Source organism: Tenrec ecaudatus, chromosome 4 (genome assembly GCF_050624435.1).
Source record: "Tenrec ecaudatus isolate mTenEca1 chromosome 4, mTenEca1.hap1, whole genome shotgun sequence".
Taxonomy (NCBI): domain Eukaryota; kingdom Metazoa; phylum Chordata; class Mammalia; order Afrosoricida; family Tenrecidae; genus Tenrec; species Tenrec ecaudatus.
Window position 1 is genome coordinate 8985142 of NC_134533.1, and position 18983 is coordinate 9004124.

The 18983-nt window shown below is 59.0% G+C and overlaps 2 protein-coding genes and 1 pseudogene across 3 annotated transcripts; 2 read left to right on the forward strand and 1 right to left on the reverse strand.

Annotated features, from left to right (window-relative positions):
- The first annotated feature begins 64 nt into the window (after nucleotides 1–64).
- TRPT1 (tRNA phosphotransferase 1) lies at nucleotides 65–2462 on the forward strand. 2 transcript variants are annotated; one of them, XM_075545545.1, is made up of 8 exons: nucleotides 65–183; nucleotides 392–475; nucleotides 633–714; nucleotides 1336–1505; nucleotides 1588–1762; nucleotides 1982–2038; nucleotides 2118–2228; nucleotides 2321–2462. In XM_075545545.1, the coding sequence occupies exons 2-8, from the start codon at nucleotides 401–403 to the stop codon at nucleotides 2410–2412; spliced, it is 762 nt and encodes a 253-aa protein (XP_075401660.1). In that variant the 5' UTR covers nucleotides 65–183; nucleotides 392–400; the 3' UTR covers nucleotides 2413–2462. The 2 variants fall into 2 exon arrangements, with proteins under 2 accessions (XP_075401660.1, XP_075401659.1); XM_075545544.1 differs by having other exon boundaries at nucleotides 181–313; nucleotides 2321–2461.
- FERMT3 (FERM domain containing kindlin 3) lies at nucleotides 2345–18267 on the reverse strand. The gene is made up of 14 exons (XM_075545543.1): nucleotides 18108–18267; nucleotides 13273–13506; nucleotides 12995–13114; nucleotides 12744–12912; nucleotides 12546–12648; nucleotides 5625–5732; nucleotides 5397–5531; nucleotides 5257–5306; nucleotides 5044–5168; nucleotides 4800–4906; nucleotides 4076–4312; nucleotides 3641–3765; nucleotides 2956–3097; nucleotides 2345–2873 (listed from the first exon to the last, which is right to left on the reverse strand). The coding sequence occupies exons 1-14, from the start codon at nucleotides 18265–18267 to the stop codon at nucleotides 2694–2696; spliced, it is 1995 nt and encodes a 664-aa protein (XP_075401658.1). The 3' UTR covers nucleotides 2345–2693.
- On the forward strand, nucleotides 15416–16168 carry LOC142444263 (large ribosomal subunit protein eL20 pseudogene; annotated as a pseudogene).
- Nucleotides 18268–18983: the final 716 nt, after the last annotated feature.

Below are 18983 nucleotides of genomic sequence, written 5' to 3' on the forward strand. Positions count from 1 at the left end.
CGCCCCCTCCCGGAACGGAAGTGCCCGCCCCTTCCTCTGCGGCCTCTCATTGGCCGGTGCGGGCGCCTAGCGGCGGGATGGGCGCGCCTCTGTGGTCCTCCTAGCCGCTCCGTCCGTCCACGCCTGCCCCTGACAGGCCCGGGAACCAGCGGCGGGGCGGGGGTGCGAACTCGGAGCGCAGAGGTTTGGCTTCCGGGCTGGCAGTCAGCGTGATCTTGGCTAAGTCTTGCCTGCTCGGCTCAGCGTTCCACCGTGGGATAGGGGTGGGAAGTGAATTGAATGAGCTATATGCTGACGCTTTGTGACCTTCTGGGTAGGCCGAGGACACGGGGCAGGGGACGGGGTGGGGAGCTGTCTTTAAAACAGCTCCCACACAGCACTGTGCCTGCAGGTCCTGACCATGCACCCCAGTGGAGGCAGGAGGCAGGGAGCCCTCGAGCCCAGGGCTAGAAGGGCCCATCGACCCCGTGAACAGGTGCGCTCAGATGGCAGGGGACGCCGAAAGCGTTAGTGGGGTGAGGGGCAGATGGCGTACTCTGTTCCTGAGACCTGCCCACTCTGCAGCACGGCTCAGGGTGGGCAGCGTGCCAGGGTCACCACAGAGCCCCGGGACCACATCTGGGCTTTTTCAGGACCGAGATGTGCAGCTATCTAAGGCCCTGTCCTACGTCCTGCGCCATGGTGCCCTGAAGCTGGGGCTTCCCTTAGGGGCAGGTAAGTACCGGCCCTTGAGGCTGGGCAAGGAAGCGCTCCCTGAACTCTGTGAGCCTCCCTCTGGCTGTCCTGTCCCCACTTCCCCCCACTGCCCTCTGAGAAAGACAGGACACACCCTCCCCAAGTTGAGAGAAGCCCAGAGATGGGGGTGCCTGGTGATACACCTCCACCAAGGAATCCCAGTGAATACACAAGGTTGTCCACCGAGGCTTGGTGGTGTAGGCTGCAAACCACAAGGTCCGCAGTTTGAAACCACCAGCATCCCCCAAAGGAGAAAGACAGGGCTTTCCACTCCTGTAAAGAATTAAGTCTCGGAAACCCACAGGGGCAGTGCTACCCTGTCCTACAGGGTTGTGATGCATTGACATTGACTCGATAGCAGTGAGTGTTGTGTAAAGGCTGGCCACCCACAAACAGGTTTGCCTTCCACTCCGGGCCTGGGCCTGTGCTGAGTGCTTTTATCTTTGTGGCCCTCCACGAGGCAGACGGGATCCCCATGCAGATCCCCAGCATTAAGGAGATCTCCAGGTCATGGGGTGAGGCCCTTGTGAACAGAGCCCGGGGCCTCTGCTCTCCCTGTCACCCCGGGCCCAGCCCCCTGAGCACCCCACCTGCCCGCAGACGGCTTCGTGCCCCTGCGTGCCCTCCTGCAGCTGCCCCAGTTCCATGGTTTCTCGGAGGACGATGTGCAGCGCGTGGTGGACAGCAACCAGAAGCAGCGGTTCGCCCTGCAGCCAGGGGACCCTGGCACCGGCCCTCTCATCCGGGCCAATCAGGGTCACTCCCTGCAGGTGGGGGCTCTAGGGCCAGGCGGGAGAGCCAGGAGAGGCCTCTGACTTGAAGGCCAGCTCATTGCTCCCCATCCTCCCCCAGGTCCCTGAGTTAGAGCTGTTACCGCTGGAGACGCCGCAGGCCCTGCCCCCAGTACTGGTCCACGGGACCTTCTGGAAGCACTGGCCATCCATCCTGCTCAAAGGCTTGTCCTGCCAGGGGAGGACACACATTCACCTTGCCCCAGGACTGCCTGGGGACCCTGCCGTCATCAGTGGTCAGTGCCCTCTCCCAGCTGCTGCCATTCATTCTGTCTTCCCTGGGCCCTCTCCCATCTGAGGCCACTGCATCCTGCACCCTGTCCCGCCTGCAGCTGCCAGCTCTCCTCCACACTGACCCCCCCGGGTACCCTCACCCATTGTTGGCTACAGTCCCAGGACCCCCAGTCCTCTAGACCCCCAGGTCCCCTAGGACCCAGTTCTGGCTGTCTCTGCAGGCATCCGGCCCAGCTGCGAAGTGGCCGTGTTCATCAATGGAGCCCTGGCCTTGGCAGGTGAGCTTGGATATAGCAGGGACTGCCCCTGCCTGCCAGGAGGGCAGGCGTCACATCCCACCTCTGGTTCCTGCCACAGATGGAATCCCCTTCTTCCGCGCTGCCAACGGGGTGGTCCTGACGCCAGGGAACGCCAAGGGCCTCCTGCCCCCCAAGTACTTCAAGGAGGCCCTGCAGCTCCGGCCTACCCGTGAGAGCCACTCCTCCCCTCTTCTCAAGCCCCATGATCTTGAACCCCTAGCTCAGGTCTCCCTCTCTAATCGACTCTCCTCTCTGTTTCAGGAAGAGCCCTCCCCCTGTCAGGTAATGAAGAGCCAGGGTGTCCGCATGGCCGCGAGCCCAGCCCTGGGACAAGAAAGCCGGTCCAGCAATAAAATAATTATTTATAAAATCAGAAAAAGGGGGGAAAAAGAGTCCTGGTTTGAAACTATGGGTCATCACCCCATAGGGACGTTTTGTTCTTCTTGGTATGCTTGGGCGCTCTAATCGGGCCAGAGGGTGTGGCCTTGACCATCAGACCCTCCTCAGCCCAGGTGGCTGCAGTGTGGCTCACTCGGACCTCGGTGATGGCAGGTGAGCGTGCCCAGCCCAGGGCACGGTGGCTGGCGAGCTGGTGGCAGTGAGCGGGGGCGGGGGAGCGGGCAGGGAGGACGCCCTAGAAGGCCTCGTGGCCCCCGGTCAGCTGCAGGAAGAGGTCCTCGTCCAGCTCCTCCCCACGTGCGCGCTCCCGCGTGGACAGGAATATGTAGCCCCCGATGTACTCATGCACGATGCGGCAGCTGGCCGACACGCAGCTGAAGGCCACGTTGATGTGCTCGTCAAACTCGATGGCCACCTGTGGGTGGGCGGGGCCAAGGGGTAAGGGTCCACACAGGCCCCGCCCACCAGCTCCAGCCCCGCCCCCACAGCAAGCCCACCTGCCGGATGTCCCAGTTGACGTTCCACTGGCGCATGTTGCTGAAGCGCCAAGTCTTGACCACGTCGCCCACGGCCAGGTCGATGCGGATCAGCCGGTTGTTGGCGATACCCAGGATCTCGTCTTTCCTGCTGCCCTTGAACCTACCCACGGGGTAGGAGTGGGTCTGGTGTGGCAGCAGCACTGCCACCTGGCACGGGGCCCACCAGCGCAAGGTACTGAGCATGTCACGCAGCCCCCCTGGGCCTGACCGAGCGGCACCAGGATGTGGTTTTTAAGTCTGAACTGGGGCTTTTATGTAGTCTTTGTCAGTCAGCGTCCTGGCTCAGCAGGGTGGGAGGCAGGGAAAGGACAGGAGGCCTGCTTGGACAGCACCCATCCCGGCAGCCCTGATCTCAGACGGGCCAACTGAGCCCCCGAGAGGGCCATCCACGGCAGAGCTGACCCGAGTCAGATCTCCTTCCGGGCCCCAGGACCATCTCTCGGGTTTGCAATGAGGCGCATGGAAGGGGGTCTGGGGACACAGCCGGTGAGTTCTGTTCACAGAGAACAGGGGGAGGGGCTTCGGGAGAATGGGCAGTGACTGCCTGCCCAACCAAGACCCACTCCTGGGACACGGGCCCAGAGCTGCCCAGGTACAGGGGAGGGCAGGGCCGGCCAGCAGGGGCCAGGTGGGGTCGCCGTACCTGACCACGAAATAGGAGAGGCCGAAGTCGGGCAGCGACTGCCAGGCCTGGATGAATCGCAGCTGGGCTTCGGAAAGTGAGAGCTGGGCTACGTTCTGGTGGGCTTCCAGGATCCGCGGGGTGAGCTGTGGGACCACCTGGTCAGAGGCTCTCCTATCTTGCCCCTGAGACCCTCTGCCTGCCCTAGTCAGGGGCCAGGATTTGGAGTGGGGAAGGACAACCACCGTGGTGCCCACAGCAGGTGGGAGCGGAGATGGACATGGCCACCTGGACCTTGCCCCACCCAGTGCGTGGTACGTGGGTGTGGTGTCTGAGCCAGAAAGGCCTTGCGTCTGCTCTGGACCGCCCGCCACACGTAGGCCAGGGACCTGCGGGAGAGGGATGAGGGAGCGGAACCCATGCTTCCCCCAGGGAAGACCCAGGAGACACCCCCACCTGCTTGGCTTTGAACTTGCGCTGGAAACGGGGGGCAACAAGGCCATAGGGGTTGAGGGCCTCGGTGGCATCGGGCCCCTGGGTGTGGGTGCCCGAGCCCCCGCTGCCGCCGCCTGCCCGCTGGAGGCTGAGGAAGGCCAGGATGGCCTGCACCTCGCTTGGGTAGCTGCTGTCTGCCATTGTGCGCCCCTTGGAGGCCAGTCTGCAGCCGGCCATCCAGTGGGCATACTGATGCTCCTGGGGCACAAGGGGAGAGGTACCATCAGGCCCACCCTGGCCCCAGCCCTCACCCTTGACTGTACCCGCCCTTCTGTGGGAAACGACTGGGAAGAGAGTGTATGTGGATGCGTTCTTTATTCTCTTCTTTTAAGAAGCCTGGAAGACCAGCATTCTGGGGTGCAAGTTGCTATTGCTCTCCCTGCTCAGGACAGTCATGCCCCCTAGGGTTAGGGTACTGCCCACTTTGTTACCTTCGTGGGTGCCTGTATTTAGCCCCCCACGCCCACCCCATGCCCCGAGAGAGAGTATGTCAAGTGACATTGGGAATATATTCTGTCTCTGCTTGAGCCCGGTTCCTGAAGCCCGTGGGGGAGGAGATCGCCCAGACTTGAATGTCTCTTAATTTCTTTCCTTCAATCACACAGCCGCCCCTGAGCACCCATCCGGATATGATCTCACACCCTTCTCGAGCCTGGCCTGGCCCACCCTGCCCGGTGGCACTCACGTCCTGGCACCTGAGGTAGATCTCACTCATGCCCTCCGGGGAGGGCACCAGGAGCTTGATGCAGAACTTCTGGCCGGAGACGTTGACGTCAGGGACCACCTCACAGCCTAGAGCGGAAGGCAGGGTGGAGTACGAGGCCACCCCGGGCCACAGGGTGAGTGTCTTCCAGGCCCCACGGACGAAACCCAGGTGAGCGGGGTGGAGCCCAGCCCTGCCCAGTCCTGGCCCCCAGAACCTCACTCACCCTTGAGATTGAGCTGCTGGATGGGGTCCCCGGGGGCCTCGTCCTGGCTCTTATAGTAGGACAGGGTGGTCTCTTTGAACACCACCCAATGCTGGCGATACCCTTTCAGGGTCAGCTTCCGGGGCCTGGGGGGTCACAGCGGAGTGCCGTGTGAAAGGCCACCTCCCTCCTCCCCTCTCTAGTTGGGCCCCTTGCTCCAGCTCCACTCCTCACCGGAAGATCCGGAGGTGGTCTTTGAGCTCCGGAATAGTGGTGAGGCTGTCCTACAGGAGAAGGGGGTGGGAGTGGTCAGAGAGAAACCTGGGTCCCCTGGGGGGCACACTGAGCCCGCCCAGCCCCAAGCCCCGCCTCACCAGAACATCGGTGGGTGCCGACCCCTCCAGTTTCACTTCCAGGTTGTTCAGGGCCGCGTCCAGGTCGTCCAGCCCCGGGTCTGTGCCCGCCGGCTCGCCCGTGTGCCCGCTCTGTGACTGCTTGTTGATGTGGTACTGGGTGGGCACACAGGGCCGGAGGCATGCATCAACAGGGCCTCCCAGGCAGGCCAGCCCGCCACCCCGCCCTGAGGGCCACCCAAGGGGTACCTGCAGGGCTGCGAACACCATCATTTCCTCCTCCGTACAATCTATGTCCTCCAGGAGCAGGTCCCAGCGAGCCTGCTCGTACAACTGCGTCAGCCGCACGGGGTCCGCCTGCAGTGGGCGAGCGATGCTGGCTTGGGCAGATGCCAACTGCCCCTTCCGCCCTTGTCTTTCTCTCCCCACCCGTCCACCCACCCCCAGAGCTCAGCGCTAACACGGAAACAGTCCCCCCACCCCAGCTTTGCCGTCAGACAGCCCCCTACTGCTCAGGTACACAGCATCCTCTTGCCTCTGACCCTGGGCTCCATCGTTCAATGAGCCAGTGTTTGCAGTGTGCTGACTGTGCGCCCAGCATTGCTGGGAGTACAAGAGAGGGGGCGAGCCGGAGCCTCGGGGAGTCCAGGAGTCAAGCATGGAGGGACGACTGTGGGGGCGGGTGTCGCATGCATATGGAATAAGCCTGGGAGGCAGAGTGGTTATGCCACTGCCCTGTAGGGTCGTTGTGAGTCAGCATGCGCCACTCCATGGGAAAAACACCCAAACTCGCTGCCCTCGAGTCGAGGTTGACTCACAGCGACTCTGTAGGACAGGGTAGCACTGCCCCCCGAGTTTCTGAGACTGATTCTTTATGGGAGTAGGCAGTCCCGTCTGTCTCCCGAGCAGCAGCGGTGGTTTCGAACTGCAGACCTTGTAGATCGCAGCTCGTGACCACTCTGCCCCCCAGGCTCCTGCTCAGTGGGGTTTGATAGAAGTATTCAGAGCCTCCCCACCGCTCCTGCCCAGTGGGTTATGTGTGGAGCTGCTTAATCACCAGGTCAGTGGTCCCAACCCACGCGCCATTCCTTGGGACAAAAGGAGGCTGGTTTTGCTGTGTAAATTTTAAGTCTTTGACACTCAAAGTGGCCATTCTACTCTGTCCTAACGGGTCACTTTGAGCCTGGATTGACTCGATGGTGGTGAGTGAGTTATAGGAGACACAGAAATCCAAGGTTATAGAGGTCAGCGGGGCTGGGGTGGGGGGTGTCCTGGCTTGGGGCAGGGCTGTTCTTCAAGGTGATGGCAAGGTTAATGTAATCGCGGAGGCTGCAGGCGCAGGCTCTATTACGAACCTTTCCAGCAGCGTAACATGAAAATAAAAGGCAGAGCTGGGTTTTCACACACAGGGAGTGAGCCCAAGCCCTGGGGCGAGGCCACCTCCCTTGGTGGTGCTGTGAGGGCCTGGGCTACGTGTGGAGGGCCACCCGCAGAAGGAGAAGTCCAGGGAGGCTTGATGGAGGAGGTGGCATCTTGCCATTCGCTGAGACCTGAAGGGGGACAGCTGATCCCTCGTGTGACTCATGGTAGCTAGAGCATCCCCCAAAGAAAAGGAACCGGGACTGCGGAGGCGCAAAGGGGAGGGGAGACCCCAGTGACCCACAGGTGGTCAACCCCATGCCCTCTGAAACCCAACCAAAACAGCTAACGGAGGTAAACCCCGAAGGACAGAGATGAGGGGAGGAGGGGGACAGCGGCAGATGCAAGATGTCAACTGACGCTGGAAGATGGAACCCGAGTGGGAGGGTCGAGCGCCGGGCGCCCACGCTGCCTTTCCTTCCATGCTCTGTGCCAACGGCCCTCCGGGGTTCAGAGGTCAGAAGGCCCTGGTCCAGCACACATGATGGACCCTCGACAGGCTCTAGACTTGGATCCGGAATGAAGAGCCCAGGGTGCCGTGGCCATGAGGAGAACAGGTCGAAAGGCTCTGAGAACGGGAGCAGGACCCCCCTGAATCCCCACAGAAGCCCCGAGAAGCCCCCAGGCACGTGAGGCGAGGCCCCAAACAGATGAGCATCGAGAGAGCTGGTTTCTGAAGGCTGGGGCAGGCTCCAGCCTCTTCCCACTTGTCACCGAAAATAATGACAGTAAGCCTTCTATCCGCAGTAGAGGGTCCATCTCTGAGAAACGGGCCAGGTGAACAGAAAACATTCCTGGCAAGCCACCCCCAGGAAGCACCCCCCCTCAATGTCAAGCCCAGTCACACACTTTGGACACGCCACAAGGGGGAGGACATCCTGCCGGGAAAGGTGAGGAGCCACGGCAAAGAGGAAGCGTCTCCAGGAGCTCGATTGGCCCCGTGGCTGCCGTGCCTGGCTCACCTGCAGCAGCAGTCTGGAAAGATGGCCAGGACTAGGCGGTGTTGTGTCCCGCTGTCCACAGAGTCGCTGTGAGCCGGGGCCGAGCCCACGGCAGCAGCAGTTCCCACACACAGGGTTTCCGTTCAGCCTCTTAGGGTAGGGGGTGACTCTTAAACATGAATGACCAGACGGGGGTCGCCCACCTTTGGGGAAAGCTGCTAGCATGAGCAACAGAGGTCACATCAACAGGAGGAAAGCAAGACTACGGGAAGCAGGCCAAGGTCAAGAACAGGATGAAGTTGCAAACAGAATCCAATGTCTTACAGAGAGAGAAAGGCCGCCCTCCATGCCCTGACAGAAGGGTCACCGGGAAGAGACGAGCCGGTCACAGGGATGAAACATGCGCCTTTTCTCTGGTTCTTTAATGCTTCCTCCCCACTAGCACGACCCCGATTCTACCTTACAAATCTGGCTGCACCAGAGCATGTACATGGGTACAGACCAGAGCTGGACACACAGGGAATCCAGGACAGAAACCCCTCAGGACCAATATTGAGAGTAGCCATACCAGGAGGGGAAGGGGAAGGAGGGCGGAGAAAGGGGGAACAAATCACAATGATCTACATATAGCCACCCTCCCCCCGGGGATGGACAACAGAAAAGTGGCAGACGTGTAAGAAATGAAAAAATAATAATAATTTATAGATTATCAAGGGTTCATGAGGGAGCGAAGAAGTGTGTGGGAGGGAAAGGAAAAAATGAGGAGCCGAGACCAAGGGATCAAGTAGAAAGAAAATGTTTTGAGAAGGATGATGACAACAAATGTACAAATGTGCTTGGCACAATGGACGGATGGGTGGATCATGCTAATAGCCGCCGATAAAATGATTTTGTAAAAGAAAATGCTGTCCTCATAAAACAAGAACAGGATGCTATTTTACAAAGGAACCTAATCTTAAAGCTGTAATAATTAAGACAGCGTGACATTGGTAAAGAGAAACAGATTGACTAATAGAACTGAAAGAGCCAGGGAGAGGCCCACAGTAATGTTCCCCTGATTTAAGACAACACATTCAGCGGGGAAAGGATGCTCTTTGTAATAAATGGCATGGGGTTAGCTGGATACCCAAAAATAAGAAAAATGTATTTGGATCCCTACCTCACACCAACTCTCAATTCTAGATAGAGCACAGATCACACATGACAGTGGGAACAAGAACACGTCTGGAGAAACACGGTCAGATGTCATCTTTGTGCTCTTGGAAGAGGAACGATCTCTTAAACCGGACACACGCGACATTCATCGTAAGAGAAGACAACGAAATATTGGGCTACCTTAAAATGAAGAACTTAAAAAAAAAAAAAAGAACTTTCATGTATCAAACCATAAAGAAAATGAAAAAGGTGAAAGACAGCACGGGAATGACATTCACAACATTTTGATCTGACCAAGTGTTCATGGCCAGAATATATAAAAGGACTCTCCAAAATCAATAAGGGATAAAAAAGCAACTTGCGACCAAACGTGGCAGAAGACTAATAGAAGCGATACCCCCACCACTACCAGAGATAAAGATACCCAAAGGCTCATCATCATCTGAAAACGTGTTCAACTACATTAGTCATCAGGGAAGTGTAAAAAAAAACCACCACCACCACCACCACCACCACCACACACAGAAATAGATCAGTGATTGTCTGGGGTCAGTGTGGGAGGGGACAGCGGTGGCTGGACCATGGAGAACTCTCTGGGGTCATGCAAATGTTTCCAAACTGCAGTGTGATGCTGGTTTCACAATAGGACAAGCTCCTTATGAATAAAAGCAACCCCATCAAGTACGTGCAGGGGCGACTTTGATGGTGTCTACATTAGGCTTCATTCAGTAAAGCTGCTAGAGAAAAAAAAAAACGAAACAAACTCTAGGAGATCGAAATGATAAACCTGACTTGAACAGTTAAAACCGCGTCAGTTGACCGCCCCCCACCCCATGCACGTTAGGCCTGACACGCTGGACGTTTTCTGTCTTTCCTTCTTTCTCCTGCCCCCGCCCGCCGCCCCTTACATTTGGGGTTTAGGCCTGATGTAGTTTGTCACTGGGGGTAGCCCTCTGGAATTTTTGCTATCTGGTTTTCTGTGTTTAGGTATGTGAAACCCAGGACTGATGAACCTATACGGACAGCAAGTAGAATAACAGGTGCGGGTGGGGGGCGTGTTACAGTAGAGAGGGGAGGTCAAGGGAGCTGATAGCAAGGAGCTCAAGACGAAGAGAAGAGAATGTTCTGAAACTGATTGTGGGAGGAATCGTACACTACAGCGAGATGTGATGATATGATAGCTGTATTACCTCCCAATAAAAAGGTCTTGGAGGGAAACAAACAAACAAACAAACCAACAAGCTGCCAACAAAACAAAAGCTTCCATAACACACCTACCAGAATCACGATCATGAAAAACATAGCAGATGTCAAGTATGGGTGAAGTGAGAGCAAACGAACCTCCCATGGACCCATGGACAGCTGACGGGCGTGTGAAAGGGGTACCATCACTTTGGAACATTCTCTAGCCGTTCGCTACTAAAGCCAAACCAACATCTACCGAATAACCTAACAATACCCTCTACTGGATATGGACTTTATAGAAACTCACCAAAAGACTTCGTTAGAATGTCCCCGGCACCTCTGCCCATAGTGACTGCAAGCTGGGCATGGTGCCATGACCACCAAAAGCAGGCTGGACCAACCAATTAGCATCTATCGACATACGGAGTGCTACACACTCAAAAAAGCTCACTGCCATCCAGGCAGCTGGTGCTGACTCACACCCACTGTGAGAACTGCCCCTGTGGATTTCCAAAACTGTAATTCTTTACGGAAGTAGAAAGCCCCATCTTCCCCCCCACCCCCGCTCCGAGGAGCTGCTGGTGGTTGCAAACTGCTGACCTTGCAGTGAGCAGCACAACACATAACCACGATGCCGGGAATATGAGACTGTGTCCAGGTTAGAATTCTATACCTAGCCAAACTATCATGCAGGTGAGGGCAGAAGAGTGAGCCTTTCAGGTATGCTGGGCTTCAAAACATTTATGACAGGCCCTTCAGAAGGAAGAGAAGCCGTTGAAATAGGTCCTCTGCCTTTGAGGGAGCCTATCCAGAAAGAGGAACATGAGAGAGGCAGGAAACCGGAAGCCCAGCACAAGACATCTTGAGAGAAATGGGGAAGGGAGGGCCCAGGACGGCAGTCTCGCAGTGGGTGGGATAAAGTGTGGTTGCTGGGTGCCACGGTGTCACTCCTGACTCATGGCAACCTCTGTGGAACAGAGGGAAACACTGCCTGGTCCTGTGCCACCCTCACAATCCGTGTGTGTGTATGTGTGTGTGTGTGTGTGTCTTCACCATCCTTGCCTCTAAGGAACATTCTGGCTGCACGGCTTCTAAGACAACACAACAAAGGAGTGGCATTTTGAACGGTGCCCCACGACTGGGTTCTGATGTTGGAGGGGTGAGCTTAAGGCTCCTCCCCGCCTGGTCCTGTGAAAGACCTGCAAGGGCAAGGCGCAGCGCCTGGAGGGCATGAAGACTGCCTCACAGGGCTTCTCATAGAAAAGTAAATACAAATCTAGCTACGATGAACCCCTCAGAGGCCTGGCCAAGAAAGGAAATGCTCTGTGGTTTCACCAAAGAATTCTGTTTACATACGGTACTATTTACGGCCATCAGCTTGTTTCTACCAAGGACTGAAGGCCCCAGTTGGCACGGACGGTCTGCACTAGCCGGCTAACCTAAAGATTGACAGTTCCAACCCATGTTGGTACCACAGCCCACACGAGCTGCTTCCATCAAGGTCCTAGGTGCTTGCTGTCACGCAAGAACACGCTGGAGAGTGGACGGTGGCAGAGGCAGTTAGGTCCAACGGAGCACCCTATCATTATCCAGTTACATGTGACCTGGCTTTTAATATTTCCTGCTTTCTTGTCAACTGCGGTGCTGATCAGTTTTCACTTTGCTAGGTTTTTTGGAACATTTTTTTTTTTGGTATGTGAAATCCAGGGTAGGTAAATCTAGAGAGTAACTCAGCGTTTCTCGACCTGGGGGTCATGACCCCTTTGGGGGGGGGGTTCGAATGATTGTACAACTCTTCCTGATGGGGCGGAACACTTGAATGATATGCTATGTGAGTGATGTGCCAGGAAGACTTTCTCTTCTTTTAAGATTCCAGGCACAAACCCCACCCACCCACCCACCACCACCACCACCACCCTCCCACCACCCCACCACCACTCCTCTATGACACACGAACGAGGTTCCATGAGTCGAGTCAGCTCATTCCCACTCACAGCAAATGGGTTGGGTGGGAGGATGGAGGGTGTCAGTCAGTAAGCCGGGGGGATGCAGACACGGCACACAGAAATAAGCCGGAAGAAATCACTAGAAACCCACTTTGGGTTCTGAGGACCTCTTAGAACCCAAGACTATTCGGGTGCCGACCCCGGGGGTGGAGAAAACGGAGATTCCCTTGACAACACGAGCAGCTCACACCCACCCGGAAGAGCGTCAGCAGAAAGACCTGGCGGTCCATGTCTGCCGCCACAAGCCTCAGGTGCACACCCGGGGGCCAACAGGAGCTGCTATGGACACCCACAGGCTGCCAGGGTCTCGCCAGCAGGCCAGAGCATTGGCAAAAGGAATGCATACAGTCTAGCCCCACAGACAGACCCACCCACCCACCAACACGTCTCAATTCCCAGACCTCAGACGCCCTGTCTCTCTGACCCTAGACGCCCGCCTTCTTCCTGACCCGACCCCTACCCACCTTGGGGTCCAGGTCGAAGAAGCTGTAGTACTTAAACCGCAGCCAGAGCATGTCCCCGGCCTTGACACCCTGCTGCATGAGGCACCGTGAAGAGTCCAGCCACCTGGGCATGGCAGAGAGGGGTCAGGGTGAGCCAGGGCTGGTAGGGGAGAGGCACCGGCCCGGGGTGGGAGACACAGACCCGGGGAGACGGGGCACCTGCTGTGGAGCTGGGTCTTGTCCAACAGGGAGCCGGGCCGAGGCAGGCGCTGCAGCAGGAGGGGGTCGGGCGGTGGCTGGGGCCGGCTCAGCATGTGGTAGCAGGCCTCTGTCTGCTCACTATCCGAGAAGTGGGCTGGCATCCCCCGGAACAGCACAGGTGCCACGCCTGGGGGCAGGGCAGGTCACTGGGCCTGCCCCCTCCGCCCTGTGCCCGTCCCCCTACCCGGCTCCCATCTTCCTGTGCTTACCGCCAGCCAGGGCGACTTTCGACAAATCATACACCTCTTCTTCTGGCTCCTTCTCCTTCTTCTTCTTCTCCTTCTTCTCGGGGGTCCGCAGCAGGGAGAGCTCCTCGGGGTGCCGGATGCCTGAGGGGAACTGGGGCCTCAGAGGGGCCAGGGGCCTGCCCTGGGACACCCCCCCTTCCCCGGCGCTCCCCTGGGTGTCACGGGGCCGACCGGGTGGAGACAGGCAAGCGAGGACAAGGTGGTAGGCCTGCCTGAAGCGGAGGGCGCCCGAGACTCACTGAGCAGGCGGCAGATGGCAGCCACGGCCTGGAAGAGCGGCTGGGAGAAGCTGGCCCGCAGGCGCAGCGCGCGGCGGTTGGGCAGCCGCAGGATGATGGGCCGGTGCTGGGGCCCGAAGAAGAGGCGGGCGTCCGCCAGGATCCCGTACTTGTCCAGGGTCCAGTGGGTCTGCAGCAACCACTGTTTTTTCTGTTCCCACCAAATGGCATGGTCAGACCAGTCTTGCTTGCGCTCTGTGGGGAGGGAGGGGGGGACACAGCAGGGGGACCATGGGCACCAGCAGCCTGGGATGGCCCCCGCCAAGTCTTCCTCACCTCTGCCCTGGCACTGAGCGCAGACCCCACACAATCCAAGGGCAGGGTCAATGCCTCAAGTCATTCCTCGCAGAGCGGCTCTCGGCTGACCTCCCCTGGACTCTCCTTCTGGGCTCCCTTCCCAAGGGGTCGCCCATCCCACAATCTGGGTCTCCCAGTCTTAGATGCCTCCAGCCCACTGGGGTACCCCCATTCGGCATTCCCCAGGGTCTGAGGGCCAGGCACTGTGTCTGCCCTGCTCTGAGCCGTCCTCCCAGGCTGGGCTGGTGAGGGCACTCTGGGGCTGACTCATAGTGACAAGCTGTGACCTTAGGTAAGGCACTCAACTTTTCGTGCCTGTTTCTTGGGATGGCCACCCTCACCAGCGGTGGGGCAGGCTCAGGGACTTCCATGGCACACTCCTCGTGAAGTCCTTTGTGAACGGAGGTGACCTACTTTACACCACAGACCCACCCACTGCGATCACTGAGTCGGGGCCGACTCAGAAGGGCCGGGCAGCACTGCCCGTGGGTGGATTTCCACGACTGTCACTCTATGTGGGAGCAGACGGCTCCCCCTTTCTCCTGCAGAGCAGCTGGGGGGTTTAAACCTCTGACCTCATGCTTCCAGGCCCAGTGCTTCACCCGACGCCCACCAGGGCTCCGGGTCCACAAAAGCCAAAGCCCAATGCACTGCATGAGCGGATGAGTCACGGACAGAACTGCCCCCGTGCGTTTCCGAGACGGATGCTTTTACAGGACTCGAAAGCCCCGAGCAGCTGGTGGTGTAGAGCTGCTAACCCTGCGGGTAACAGCCCGACTCGTCGCCCACGGTGCCAGTGGGCTCCCCTTATCTGCACACACGGAAACGCCACCAATAAAAGCAAGAACGTTCAAGACATCCGTTGCCATCCAGTTAGCAGCACAGGGGGGCCGGGAGTGGATGCCCGCGGCTCGGCTCAGCTCAGTCACCTTCCGTCCTACCCCACCCCCCCATGACGCACCAGCACCCCCTGCAGTTTGCAGAACTCCCTGGAGCTCAGTGGGGCCGTGTCCCCACCTCCCACTCAGGCCCCCTCTATTGACACCGTGAGCAGTTCCTGCCACCCAGCCAACCCGCCCACCATTGTCCCCGCTGTTGCTGAACCCCAGGGAGATTCCTCTGCCCTGAAAGACTCAGTGGGTCCTGTGTGGGGCTGCTAACCTCAAGGCCAGCAGTTCAAAACCACCAGTCAACTCCTAGGAAGAAGGACGAGGCCGGCTGCTCCCAGGAAGAGCTACAGCCTCAGAAACCCACAGGGGCAGTTGGACCCTGTCCTAGAGGGTCGCTGTGAGTGGGAATTGGGTTTCAGTCATCTCATCTGACCTCTGGAGCTTTCTGACTTGCCCACCCCCACCCCAGAAGTTCTCCCTGTCCTGGGAGCTGTGACACCCACTTCCCCTTCTTTGGCCTCTCCTCCTGACCTGTCCCCCAAGTGTCCTTTGCCCTGGTCCAGTCGGGGACCCTCTTCCTCCTCCACAACCATGTCCTGTGGCTCCCCAGACCACATCCCTGCAGCCCGGACCCTTCCTCGGGCCCCAGGCCACCGGCTTTGGGTGTGCCAAGGCTCTGCAGGCGCTGGGGACGGAAAGGCAATGCCCCCCTGTCCCAGCCCTCCAGCCCCTCGGCCCAAACTCCTCCACTTGGAAGGAGACCAACTTGGTGGTTATGCATGGGGCTGCTAACTGCCGGGTCAGAAGTTCTAAACCTCCAGCCACTCCTTGAAAGAAAGATACTTTCTACTCCCATAAAGAGTTACAGTCTTTTTTTTTTTTTTTTTGTGGGTCAGGACAAGTGCGGAAGGTCCGCCATGAAGGCCTGGGGCACACTTTGTGAGGACAAGGTGGTTGGCCGCTGGCTGTCCACCCCCAAGTGCCGGACACCGCCACTCTACCGCATGCGCATCTTTGCCCCCAACCACGTCGCAGCCAAGTCCCGCTTCTGGTACTTTGTGTCACAGCTGAAGAAGATGAAGAAGTCTTTTGGGGAGATTGTGCACTGCGGGCAGGTGCTCGAGACGTCCCCTCTGCGGGTGAAGAACTTAGGCCGCCCTACGACTCCTGCAGCGGGACCCACATGTCCCGGGAGCACCGGGACCGTCACCCCGTGCTACCATGGCATGGGTGCTCAGCACCGAGCCCGGGCCCGTTCCACGCATATCATGAAGGTGGACAAGATTGTGGCCAGCAAGTGCCGCCGGCCTGCGGTCAAGCAGTTCCATGACTCCAAGTTCAAGTTCCCGCTGCCTCGCCGAGTCCCGCGACGCCAGCACAAGCCACGCTTCACCACCAAGCGGCCCAACACCCCCTTATCGCCTCAGACCTCCCACCCCAGTCTGCCCAATAAACGCCTTGGGACCAGAAAAAAAAACCTCCAAAAACTTAGTCTCTCACCAGACACCACCCCCTCCAGGGGGAAGAACACAGAAACCCTGGGAGGACGGAGACAGCGGTCAGTGTGCGATGTGAAAATAGTAACCATTTATAATCTATCGAGGGGTCACCAGGGTGGGGGTGGTGAAAGAGGAGCTGACCCCAAGGATGCAGTAGAAAGCACTGTCTAGAAAAGAAGGATGGCGACATATGTAGCAACATGTCTGATACAATCCGTGTGGGGATGGTAACGAGAGCTGTGAGAGCCCCAGTAAAATGCCCTTTTCATAAAAAATTTTAAATGTGACGGTCTCAGAAACTCCCAGGGGCAGTTCAACAGCAGTGAGTTGGGTCTGGGTTTGGGCTTGCTTCCCTGTCTCAAGGCTGGGTGGCCATGACCCTCCCACCTGGGCACCGCCCCTTTGACTTCTAGCTACATTGAATCCAAGTCAATCGCACCTGTAACAGCGGCCTTCCCTCCATCTTCCCCGCCGTACCCCAGACGCCTCAGGCCTGACGGGCGCCTCCTGGCCACCCTGCCCTGGAGTCCACCCCACGGGCTGCCAAAGGGGTCTGTCTAGAGGTGAACCTCAGCATCAGTGGCTCCTGCTGGAACATTCGGGGCTGCTCCCCACCCCAGACCCCCTAGGTGGCCTTCAAGGCCCTCGGTGAGCTGGTCAGACTGGCTTCTGTCCTCACCTGCCCGATTTGGGCCCCCTAACCTCCCAGCATCAGCTCCCTGCCCTGCCTGCTGAGCCCGCTCCTCAGGACTCAGGACTCACTCCTTCTGCGGCCTCTCCCACCCCTGGCCCCTACCTAGGCAGCTCTTCCTGTACTGTACCCAGCACCAGCCCAGGGGTGGGGGTGGAGGAAACTGTCAGTGCCACACTCTACCAAAGTCCTGGGGGGTCGGGGCCTGGTATGGCTGAGTACTTAGCAATGGCTAGGACATAGGATGGGTGGGGACAAGACGCCCCATCACCTTAGGGCAGTGATTCTCAACCTGTGGCTCTCGACCCCTTTGGGGGTCGAATGACTCTTTCACAGGGGTCACCCGATTCATCACAGTAGCAAAATGACAGTGATGAAGTAGCAACAAATATAATGTTATGGTTGGGGTCACCACCACATGAGGAACTGTATGAAAGGGTCGCGGCATGAGGAAGGTTGAGAACCACTGCCCTAGGGGGTTCAGGCAGGGGAGGCAGGAGCCCGTCACAAGGAAGGCAGGTGAGCATGGTGCTTACTGGTTACTGTGCCCTGCTGGCCTCAGGTTTGTGCCCCTTCGGTTGCCGGGTGTCGTCAGCTCTGGTGGTGGGGCACTGGGTCTCCATGCCCGTGGCACGGGCTTGACGCTGCCTGCCTCAGTGACTCCTATACCCACTCTCCTCAGGGAGTCTTTGCTCCCTACTTCTGCTTTCAGTTCCCTGAGCCATGTGTTCTGGAAGCTTCCCTGGTGCCTCCGCCAGTGGCTGGGCTGAGCTGCATTCCCCACATGGACACGTGCGGGGCGCCCGGATCCCTTTCCTCCCTCCCCACCTCCCCCCAGGCCTGGGACTATCTGTGGCCTGTTTTCCGGCTGTGGGTATCAGAGAAGGGCCTGCTGCCCACCCAGGAAGGGCTGCCCCCACCCCAACAGGGGCGATGAGACCACGAGCAGTCGCGGCGGCACGGGCCTGGGCATGGAGGCCCACAGGCTGCTCTGCTGTAATTTCCTGTGGGGGCAGGGCCTTCCTTCCCAGGCTGGGCCTTCACCCAGGCCTTCTGCCGGGGCACGAAGCGTGGGGCCAGGCCCCCGGGAACCCCCTCTGGCATCTCCGCAGACACCAGGGCTGTGGCTTCCGCCTGGGTCCAAGCAAGGCCTCACCTCCCCACACCCTGCCCCGGAAAGTGAATGAGTGGAGGGGGGTCCCCTCCTCGGGGCCTCATTGGGAGGCCGGGCAAGAAGACAGCACCAGGGAGCGGAAGTTGGGGAAATGTCTTTTTTGGAAGAAGATTAAGCTGGTGCCTGAGTCACGGGCGCCGTTATCGAGCGTGGCGCAGCAGGGGCGGCCCGGAAGTACCCGGGATGCTGGCGGCAGCTCCCCTATGGGTGCCGGCAACAAACAGACCGACGGACAGGGCACTTACTGATCTCCTCCACGATCTTCAGGAGCACCCCGCCAATGTGCGACTCCCCCGTGACCCGTAGGGTGACCGACTCTGCCTCGGTGCCCTCCTCGCCCACAAACACCCGCAGCTCCCAGGACGAGTCGATGTAGTCCCCGGAGGCCGTCTTCATGCCCGCCATGGCTGGGCGGTTTCTGCAGGGGAAGGGTGGGCCGGGGCCCGAGGTGGGCCAGCAGCTGGGACAGGGGGCGCTGCCGTATTTCAGCTGAAGCCCCTGGGCCCCTGGACAGCTGGGGAGTGGAGTGGCACCTGCAGGTCAGCAGTCAGTCACACGTTCCCCACTCACCAAGGTGGTGGTTGAGTTAGAAGGATCCTCAGAGAGCGTGTCCGACCCACTCCCACCTCCCGGATGGGAAGAGCAAGCCCTGGCTCAGAGTGGGCATGGCCGCATCCGCTCCCCCACTTCACGTGGGCAGCCACCCCCCCTGGAAAGGGCTAGGAACCCAGGGTGGCTCACACCTCAGACCCCAGCGTCCCCAGCAGCAGCAGCAGTTTCTCTCCAGCAGTTCAAAGTTCAGGCTGCATCAAGGTGAGGCGCTCTGGGCAGAGGGACTGGAGGGACTGGAGCAGGCTGGCCCTCTTACCTTGCTTGCCCGCTCCTGGCTGCAGGTGAGACGGTCTCGGTCGGGGTGCCTGCCTGCTGCCGCTGGGCTTCAGACACCTGCAGGCCCCAGTGCTTCCTCCCCCAGTCCCGTTGGTCGCTCTCTGCAGCCTCCTTGGGGGCCGCCCTTGACTTTGCCTATCAGAGGGCGGGTAGCTGGCCCCGCCCAACCCAGGGAGGGCAGGAAGCTGTGTGGCTGCCAGTTGAGTGTGCCCTGGGGGCCAGGGCGTGGAGAG

Coding starts and splice junctions, on each gene's coding strand:
- TRPT1 (XM_075545545.1), top strand. CDS start 401: ATGCACCCCAGTGGAGGCAGGAGGCAGGGAGCCCTCGAGCCCAGGGCT. Junction 1,506..1,587: donor ATCAGGGTCACTCCCTGCAG/GTGGGGGCTCTA, acceptor ATCCTCCCCCAG/GTCCCTGAGTTAGAGCTGTT. Junction 2,039..2,117: donor TGGAGCCCTGGCCTTGGCAG/GTGAGCTTGGAT, acceptor TTCCTGCCACAG/ATGGAATCCCCTTCTTCCGC.
- FERMT3 (XM_075545543.1), bottom strand. CDS start 18,267: ATGGCGGGCATGAAGACGGCCTCCGGGGACTACATCGACTCGTCCTGG. Junction 5,733..12,545: donor TCTTCGACCTGGACCCCAAG/GTGGGTAGGGGT, acceptor CGCCCACTGCAG/GCGGACCCCGTGCGGCTGAC. Junction 2,874..2,955: donor TCAACTGGGACATCCGGCAG/GTGGGCTTGCTG, acceptor GCCCACCCACAG/GTGGCCATCGAGTTTGACGA.